Source organism: Rhyacophila brunnea, unplaced genomic scaffold (assembly GCF_057557595.1).
Source record: "Rhyacophila brunnea isolate RB1 unplaced genomic scaffold, BYU_Rbru_1.0 scaffold_21, whole genome shotgun sequence".
Lineage (NCBI taxonomy): Eukaryota > Metazoa > Arthropoda > Insecta > Trichoptera > Rhyacophilidae > Rhyacophila > Rhyacophila brunnea.
This window is the reverse complement of record NW_028232871.1, coordinates 12,047,058-12,057,328: the sequence shown is the minus strand read 5'-3', so window position 1 is coordinate 12,057,328 and position 10,271 is coordinate 12,047,058. Positions and strand designations below refer to the sequence as shown.

The window sequence follows — 10,271 nt, the reverse complement described above, 5'->3', positions numbered from 1 at the left end:
ATCGCTCCAAGACCGGGCCTGTTTTCATACGTGACAAACAAATAGGTAGAATTTGAAATCATGCATTCGGTTACTATAATTAAAAATAACAAATAGTATAAAAATAATTTATGTAATACAAATATGTTTGCAATAAATTTTTATTACAATAAATTGATATTTTATAATATAACTTTCTTGAATTGGTATTGTAGTTGTTACCAATCATGGTTCATCGCTGTCTTCCTCGCTCGAGTCACTGTCTGAATCAAACTGAAAATAAGAAATAAAACATAAATTACCATTTTAACTCCGGGCCTTTCTGGATGTAAGCAGGGGCTAATTGATGATTTCAAACCTACCTGGGAAACTTTGTAATCAGTAGGTCCAAATTTAAAGTAGGTAAGTGACGTTACTCCGGTCCAGGTATTACCACAAAGGTGTTATACCCTCAACCGGCCCTGCCCTTAGGCCAGGTTGAGAACCTTTGCTTAAGCTAGCTCAGCCTTAAGTAGGAGGGAGTAGTCAACTAAAGAATCGCCACCTAGTAGTAGGTTGACGCCAGGATCTTTAAATACTTTATTAACCTTAATTCTAGACATTTCAATTACTTACATTTTTCTTACAAGACCGTTTGGTCTACCTGAAAGAAATTCATCCATAGTTCACTCTGAGTAGCTGTAAGTCGGTCAGACTGTACTACGGGACTCATTACATGTTCATTATAGCTTCGTTTAGAGGTTGGCCACGCAACTTCATACAAAAATCGACATGTACGATCGGACTGAAAAGTTGTGACGTCACAAAATCGTCACAAAAAATGCCGGCTGAAGGCGTGCATTTCGTGGCCATGTCATAAGTATGCATTATATTTAATTTAAAGTACTTATAAAACATATGATTACATACATATTTTTAATAAAGTAAAAAAGTTTAAGGTGAATGCCCTAGACATCGACTAATTTTCAGAATCGCATGCTCTTTAATAATCAAATGACTATTATTGAAAATGACAATGTAAATGGTTGAGAAAAAGGCAGACCATCAGCCATTATCCCAGGCTGCCGGCTGAAATACCTAAAAGTTCCGCCAAGAAAAAGGACTTAGAATCTGTGAACAAAGAGCATAATTCCAAAACAGTTTCATAGTTGGTATTACTCCCTACAAGAGCTTCAAATGTTCTTGACCTCGCTTCATCTACAGATTCTGAATAGAGAAACTATTTCAATGAATATGGCATTTGTATTAAAACTTTTAGATTAATTAAATTAAAAAAAAACAATTAATTCCTAATCCTATGTCTACAGTGATCACTTAGATTTTTTATTGTATTATTACTTACTAGTACAATTATTTACCTTTTATATCTAGTGAAAAGTCAAATTTAGGCACGCTATCTCTTCATGTTAGTTCAACTCTAATGAAACATAATATTATTATCTATGATTGAAACCATGTGGATGTTTTATGGGGATCATTCGATAAAACAGATTCCTATATTTATTCAAAATAGATAATGGTCTTATCTTTGCATTTAAATCGATAGATGACACTGTTATATTATTAAAAATAAAGATTCTACTTTCCCCTTTACACTTTGCAAAGTTTACTACATATTATATTGAGTTAACTCTTTAAATATAACGTAAGTACCTGATTATTTTTGTCAGCAACACAGGCGAATATAGCTGCAGCAATCTCGCATCCTTTCTCGTCATCGGTGAGGTTTTCCACTAAAAATTAAAAAAAAAACAGAAGTGAGGTTTTCTGCTAACTGAATTATTTCATCTCTTATTTGCATTGCAGTAAGCTTCTAAATAAACTATTTTTACTTGAAATGGTTGTTAGTCCACTAGTTATGAATTCGAACCATTAAATCAATTAAAATAATATAAAAGGCAACACAATTCACAGGCTAATGTTTAATGGGGTGCGTGACTTTCTTGGTGTGATTGTAAGTAGGTACGTTTATCGAGTGTAGATAAATATAGAATAACCTTAAATACGTGTTAAAGAATATGTTATTTTCAATGTTTACGTCTGTATTACTCGTAAACGTCAATATTGCTAATATTTGAGGACATTTAGGTATATCTGTATTTCTTGTGTTTAATGGCTTGTCATAAACCAAAACTGCCGTCAAAGTTGGTTACATGTAAATTGTACGTAAAACATTCGTAGCACAGTTCGCCGAGAGCTTTCTTATTGGAAAGAGATGACCGTATTATATACGGTCTCCAATTTTATTAGATTCAATTAAATTAATTCAATTTTCATAGCTGATTTTGGCAAAATTCATGAATTCAAGAATGAAAACCTAACCTAACATAACACATAATCCAGTATACCGGCTATTTTAAAAAATTGTTTGCTGCTGGCTTCCTGTAAAACGACAAGAACCGTGTTTTATTTAGACATGAATTTTATGTCAGTACAATACGACCCAGAGAGGTTGAACAGTCTTTAAAATCCTTTCAGCGCTGACGGCACAGCGTTTGTGTCCTCATTAGTTGGCCATTAGATATAATTAGCATGTTATTTAAATGTCGTAATTAAACAGTAATTAAATGCTCCGCGGTGAAGAATACGGCCATATATTTCTGATAAAACATTTCACGGTGAAGTATGATACGGCGAACCGCATATGTACAAGTTTCCGGACATGGTCTAAGATTGGGTTCAATGGTGACTGGCTTTTGTTCATCTATCTTATTAATCTGCTCTGTGTTACCAATAATACAAGACACACTATAGATTACCCAAGACTGTGTATTGAATTCGGGTGTGCTGTTGGTATCACATTAAATACGTACAGAAAAAGCGTCCAAAATTTGAGTTCTACGCAAAAGTCAGCATGGCCGATGGGTCCGATCAAGGGTTGAACTGACTCAAATATTTTTATGTTTTCCCCCTGTCTTTACTTATCGCAAGATTATAAACGTTTTCTGTGCTCCATAGTAACCATGTAAGAGATACTATTTATTGTATACGTATTTACCTTCTTGGGTACAGAAGTCCACAAGTTTTTCAGCCCGTCTCATGGCTTGCGGGTGAAGTGCCAGTGCTCTTGCAGCGGCTGCCAGACTTCCTTGAGGACTATATCGACCTTCTGGCGTAAGCTGCAAGGATGTAAATCGAATACTTATTTCATTATGATTGATTAATAATTGTGCATTTACTATTGGTGAGTGTGCATAGTTCCTGAAGATGCTCAAAGGCAAAATTCAGATTGCATAAAACGACTCAAACGGAATAGTACAAAACTTAAGGGGGACATGCTCAGCGTACGTCAAAATGGAGCTTTTATGCTATTTTGAAAGCATGATCCTGGACATTCCTTAAACGTTGTAGATAATCTATTTACATAATTTGTCAATTTATGGCTACGGCCGTATGTTGTAGCTTAACTACTGGGGAATGCCAAAAGAAATGGCGTATTTCAAAAAAACACTACCTTATTATTTTTTTATAAAAAGAGTATTACGGCATTACAGCTATTGGCCAATGCGCCATAATACATAATAAATACAAATGTATAAAAATATCTTAATTACAAATAAAAATAAAAAGACAGCATGTGTAAATATTAATGAAATTTGATAATTTATACAATTATAAATTTAGCCTATTTAATACGTCCACTAACATTATATAGTTAATAAAAAACAAATCAACCTTTATGGTGGTATTCTAGGATGTTTATCACACTTGAATGGTCAAAGACATAGCTTATAATTAGTATCTTTAGAATTATCTTCAAATGTATTAATCTTGCCCATTTTTTTGAATAATAAAATGCCTAATTCTTGTCAAATTTGGGATCACAGAGATTATCAATATAATTTTTTATCGTAAATATTTCACTATAATAATGTCGACATAAATTATACTAATAGTTTTATAAATGCTTTTAAAAATTAATAAATATAAAAAATCTTAACACCACTTCACATAGACGTACTGACATATGACTATATTCTAAAACACTAGAGCGAGAGGTTTAAATGAATACTATTTTATGTAATAAAAATACTTTATGCAGTCATCAAACGTTTAAAATAAATATAAAGGATAATAAGGCTTCAAAATTATGTAAATAGATTATCTACAACGTTTAAGGAATATCCAGGATCATGCTTTGAAAATAGCATAAAAGCTCCATTTTGACGTACGCTGAGCATGTGGGCTGTTAAATCAATTAAAATTTAATATTCATTTTGTTTATTTATTTGCTATAATATACTATTCTGTAAGAACCTCAATAATAATATCTTCAGCTGGAGGGATACGGTTTGAAAAAATTGTATCTACTTACGATGTTGACTTTCTTGTACATGCAAGCCAGGAGACACTTCCCTTCGAAGCTGTATGGTGACTTCAATGTCCGTACCAGTTCGATGTCACTGTCAGGAGCCTGAGACCAGTCCACGCACTCCTCGTCTACCGCGTAATAAGGATCCACCATCTCATACTCCAATATATCCTGAAACATTGCTTATAATTTATTTTTTAGTAATTGCTGGATATCATTCCGTCGAGGCGAATTCGATAATCAACAAGCTTCTTACGTATTTCAATTACAACTAGGGATCACAGAATTAATAGGTACTGAAATACCTAAGGGGTGTGGAGTAACAGGCAACCGATCTTGAGTGTGAAAGAATATGGGATAAACTTAAACACGTATCAAAAATACGTAATTCTAAACTAGTCCTTCGTTCTGACAACTGCTCTCGGTTTATGCACTGACACTCATTCGATATTGGTGTATTTGAAAGTTACAATACACACACACTATTGCACATCTATAATGCACACATTCAAAACCCTGCTTCAAAATGTAGTGTATTGGGGTATAGCAGTAGCGAGGAGTGGAGGTAGGCGTTTAAGATTAAACATAAATAGTGCACACTAAACTTTGTCAGTCATACTTATTTGTTTTCATTGAATTAAAAATACAATTTGCAGAAGGTGCTGGTTAATTTTTAAAAATCAATTTAACTCTGCATAACCGAACCATAATAGTTTAGGTATGCTATGGGTGCTCTGACAAAAATAGTGCATAATTTTTCAGTCACACTTATTTGTTTTCATTGAATATTACAGATGGAATTGGTTAGTTTTTTTAAATTCATTAATCCCTGCCTGAAGCAAACCATAATCGATAAAAAATATTCTTCTATCTATAGACTATTTAAAATTATGTATGGTTTAATGGCATAATTTTAGATATTTTATAGGCAAACGAATATTATTTGACAATTATTATTTACTATGGCTGAAGAGAGTGGCATATGAAAATGCCGAGACTGTGCTGGATTAGCCACGTGCATAGAATGAATAAGGATATATCAGTAAGGTGGGCTATGTACGCAAGCCCCAAGGGCAAGAGAATACCTGGACGGTTGAAATTGAGATGGCTGGACTGCGCCGAGATTTAAGAATGCTCAGTCAAAGCGACTGGAAAGTGTCGGCGCTGGATCGTACAGTACGGAGGAAGTTTTTGAAAGAGGCCAAGACCCGCCAAGGCTTGTAGTGCCATAAATGATGATGATCTACTATGGTTTGGATTAGGCAGGGTTTAATTAAATTTTAAAAACTAACAAACACTATTTACACATTGTAGTATTAGTTCAATGAAAACAAATACGTTTGACTGACAAAGTTTAGTGTGCACTATTTATGTCGGATCTTAACAGCCTACCTCCACCCTTCGCTGCTGCTACCTACATACAAAAATTTTGTAATTAGGTTATTAGGTATCTACAAGGCCTGAACAAAAACGAACCATAAGTGCGAGTGAGTAAGCATTCGGCACGCTTATATCGTCACTGTTCTGGCAGAAGACACTTATTCTAAAAAATGACATATTGAGTTAGTTATACCAAAATGTTCCTTATTTCAAACTTTACCGTCTGGAAACCTTCTACAGTTTTTATTTTAAAGTTATCCTTTTTACGATTACTTAATAAACTCACGTGATAGACCATTTTAACCATTTTAACAACTTCAAAGTCAAATTACTCAAAACTAGTATTCTCCAGTTAGTGTGTTCTGCCAGAACAGAGACGATATTATCTCCACTCTATGCGTTAGAGTAAGATAAAACTTCTACAACTGAATTAAATATTTTTTGTAAACATAGCCGGTAAATTTGGATTTGACTGATGACATTCATTAAAAAACTGAGAGCATGTGTTTCTCACGTAATTATTTTTAGTTATTTTAGTAGAACATATGGTTAACTATGTGTTTATTTGGTAGCCGTACTGAGAAGCAACATGATGGTATAACGTTTCATAGTTAAGTTGATAATAATAAAATCGAAGTTTTACTGTGCGTTATACGCAAATAACACGGCTTCATTTTGCCGAAAAATTGGCGCTCTCTATACCTATATCATTACTCTGAGGTTATATAACATGTTATTAAAAGTTGAAAACCGATTCTGATCCCAGAAAGATATTAATAATATAAATCAATAATTCCACCAACTTATGAAACTGGGGGGGGGAGCATTTCCAGTATGTCTAAGGGCGGTACTTTCTCTAGGGACGTCAGTGGTGAAGATGGAGGTCATAAAAGTAGTATGGGAACCAGTGGCGAAGGGTGGAGGTAGGCTGCTAAGATCCGCCATAAATAGTGCACACTTAACTTTGTCAGTCATACGTATTTGTTTTCATTGAATAAGACTACAAATTCAAATTACATAAGGTGTTGGTTAATTTTTTAAATTAAATTAAACCCTGCGAAACCAAGCCAAAATAAAAAATAGTCAAAAAATTATGAAATTACATCATACATAACTTTGAATATTTAATAGATAGAATAAAATTTGTTATCTATTAAAGTTTGGTAAGGCAGGGCTTAATGAATTTAAAAAAAAACAATATCTGTAATAGTATGTATTCTTAATCCAACGAAAACAAATACGTATGAATGAAAAAGTGAGCACAATTTTGTCATATCGCCTATAAAATATCTAAAATTATGCCATTAAACCATACATAATTTTAAATAGTCTATAGATAGAAGAATATTTCTTGATTATGGTTTGCTTCAGGCAGGGATTAATGAATTTAAAAAACTAACCAACTCCATCTGTAATATTCAATGAAAACAAATAAGAGTGACTGAAAAATTATGCACTATTTTTGTCAGAGCACCCATAGCATACCTAAACTATTATGGCTCGGTTATGCAGAGTTAAATTGATTTTTAAAAACTAACCAGCACCATCTGCAAATTGTATTTTTAATTCAATGAAAACAAATAAGTATGCCTAACAAACTTTAGTGTGAACTATTTACGACGGATCTTAAAAGCCTACCTCCACCCTTCGCCGCTGCTACATACAGCCTGCAATTTTGGTATTAGTTAGGTAATCTATGTTACTAAAAGTTAAAAACCGATTCTGATCGTAGTCGATCGAAGATCGATTAATAATACAAATTTAATCAATGATTCCATCAAGATAAAAAAAAATCAGGGGGTCATTTTCAATATGTTTAAGGGTGGCACTTTATCTAAGGCATGTCCGAAAACTTGTTTGTATGCAGTTCGCCGTATCACACTTCACCGTGAAATGTTGTATCAGAAATATATGGCCGTACATTAAAGACCGTCCAACCTCTTTGGGCCATATAGTACTGACATAAAATTCATGTCTAAATAAAACACGGTTCTAGTCGGTTTACAACAGAAAGCCAGCAGCAAACAAATTTTGAAAATAGCCGATATACTGGATTATTTGTTATGTTAGGTTAAGTTTTCATTCTTGAATTCATGAATTTTGCCAAATGAACATTGAATTGATGTTCATATTGAATCAAATAAAATTTTAGACCGTATACCTGGTATACGGTCATCTCTTTCCGATAAGAAAGCTCATGGCGAACTGTGCCACGGTGATATGTTTTACGTACAATTTACATAGGTATAACCTGTCTAAGGACGTCGCTGGTGAACATGGAGGTCCTAAAAGTAATAATAGGAACTTACTTCATGTGAGTATGAAACCCTTCCCAAACTAGTCACAGTCAAAACCAACAATAGAACTCGCGACATCTTTGAACTTCAAACAAAAGACTTTAGAAACGAAATTATTACAATCACAAGATTTTATTTAACAAAGTAATTATGTCAGTTTTTTGTCAGTTAGTCTGACTACTATGGTAATATGCTTTATAAAAATGTACAGTGAGCAATGGCTTACCTTTTATCGACGAGTTAGTTTTTATTAGGTATTCAATTCGGAACCTATATCTCTTTCTATTGAGTATCGATCGATTTTCCATGGGATTTGTTAAATGTAAATACGCCTTTTGTCAATTGTCCCATTTCTCGTAATCGATTGTCGCCATTGGCGTACAATGAATTCATCTAATAGATAAAATAATATTATATTTATATATTTAACAGTGCTGTTTCTAGTTAGTGCCATTCCATAATAATTTTGGTTATATATAAATTGTACGTATTGCATTTCACCGTAGCACAGTTACCGTGAGATTTCTTATCGGAAAGAGATGACAGTATTTATAATACTCACTATACAGTCGACCGTGTTTAGGCAAAAGGGCGTAACCTCACAGAACAAATTTTACAGAAGAGGCAAAAAACGTTTTTTGAGAGATTTTAGTTTAATAATTAAAAAAAAAATAGGCATAGACATTGGGTGCATTATGATTGATGATTTGGTGTAATATATTTTCGATCTAATAATAATTAAAGAAGTTATTACAGAAAAATCATTGAAATTGAGGATAAATGCTTTTTTCAATAAATTAAAAATTAATTAATCTCAATTACAACCTGAATTTAGATAATAATTCGGCATTTGCAGCTTACTTCCTTTTTATAGAACGTGTATTTAGTTGTATACATTGTTAATATCTAATAAAAGCACTTTTCGAAAAATTGAGGGTTACGCCCTTTTTCCTAAACACAGTCGCAGTCATCTCTATAGCACCGAGATGAAAAAAATACGCATTGTTCTGTATTTCTAATTTCATTATATACATATTTTCTACTGTCTTTCCCTTGTATTTCGGTAGTTTTTATTACGTATTTTGTAAGTGTTTTAGGTACAAGTCGGTTTACACTTCACAGGGAGTCAGACGGAAACCGCCCCAATTCAAGAATGAAAACCTAACCTAATGTTACACTCCCTAATGGTCCCCATTTGGGGATGTCTCTGTGAATCTGGAGAAGCCCAAATCAGTATCAACCCTAAAAATAGTAAGGGTTGATTTCGAAAATAAATAATAATAAAGCCGGCAATGCTGTAAATTGCGGCCGTTTAAAAATATCTGCAACGTCGCCATTGTCGCCGTTTTCGACAGCGCTTTCCGTTGAAAGCGAAACATAAAATGGCGACAGAACGCGGCAGACTGCCAGAGAGTAAACATTGTCCCGAATCTAGACGAAAAACCATACAAAGAAATAAAGTGACAGCATCTCACCACTTTCGTAAATGACGGGAGATGACTAACAAATAATCGAGTATATCGGCAATTTTCAAAATTTATTTGTATATGAATTTTATCTCAGTACTATACAAACCAAATTGGTTGGACGGTCTTTAATATACGACCATATATTTCCGATACAACATTTCACGGTGAAGTTCGTTACGGCGAACTGCATACGTACACATTTTCGGACACGGCCTCTAGTAAGCAGCAGTGGCGAAGGGTGGAGGTAGGCTGTTAAAGTCCGACATAGATAGTGCACACTAAACTTTGTCAGTCAAACGTCTTAAACCATACATCATTTTAGATATTATTTTATAGATAGAATAATATTTTTTATCGATTATGATTTGGTTTAGGCAGGGCTTAATGAATTTAAATAAAATAACAAACACCATCTGTAATATTATGTATTCTTAATTCAACGAAAACAAATAAGTGTGAGTGAAAAAAGTGTCTACTATTTTTGTCGGATCGCTCATAGTATATCTAAACTATTATGGTTTGGTTTAGGCAGGGTTTTATTGAAACTAACCAGCACCATCGATGTATTAAAGAATGATTGACAAAGTTTATTATGCACTATTTATGTCGGATCTTAACAGCCTACCTCCATCCTCGCCAGTGACGCCCCGAGACAAAATGCCGCCCCTGGACAGCGCCAAAATGCCACCCCATTTTTTCATACAGTATTTTTTATCATCAGTGCACGTGTCGTTTCTGGTCACCAAAGAAGTCAAAGGGCAACGCAAATAAACTAGACATCGCGAACCCGACAAAAAAAATATAGTCCTGTTAAACCTTTTATGTCTAAGTAAT

At 33.7% G+C, this 10,271-nt stretch overlaps 1 protein-coding gene across 1 annotated transcript; it reads right to left on the bottom strand.

Annotated features, from left to right (window-relative positions):
• Nucleotides 1-204: 204 nt before the first annotated feature.
• On the bottom strand, nucleotides 205-4,471 carry LOC147070719 (uncharacterized). Its single transcript, XM_085949239.1, has 4 exons — nucleotides 4,295-4,471; nucleotides 2,978-3,098; nucleotides 1,633-1,712; nucleotides 205-252 (listed from the first exon to the last, which is right to left on the bottom strand). The coding sequence occupies exons 1-4, from the start codon at nucleotides 4,469-4,471 to the stop codon at nucleotides 205-207; spliced, it is 426 nt and encodes a 141-aa protein (XP_085805365.1).
• Nucleotides 4,472-10,271: the final 5,800 nt, after the last annotated feature.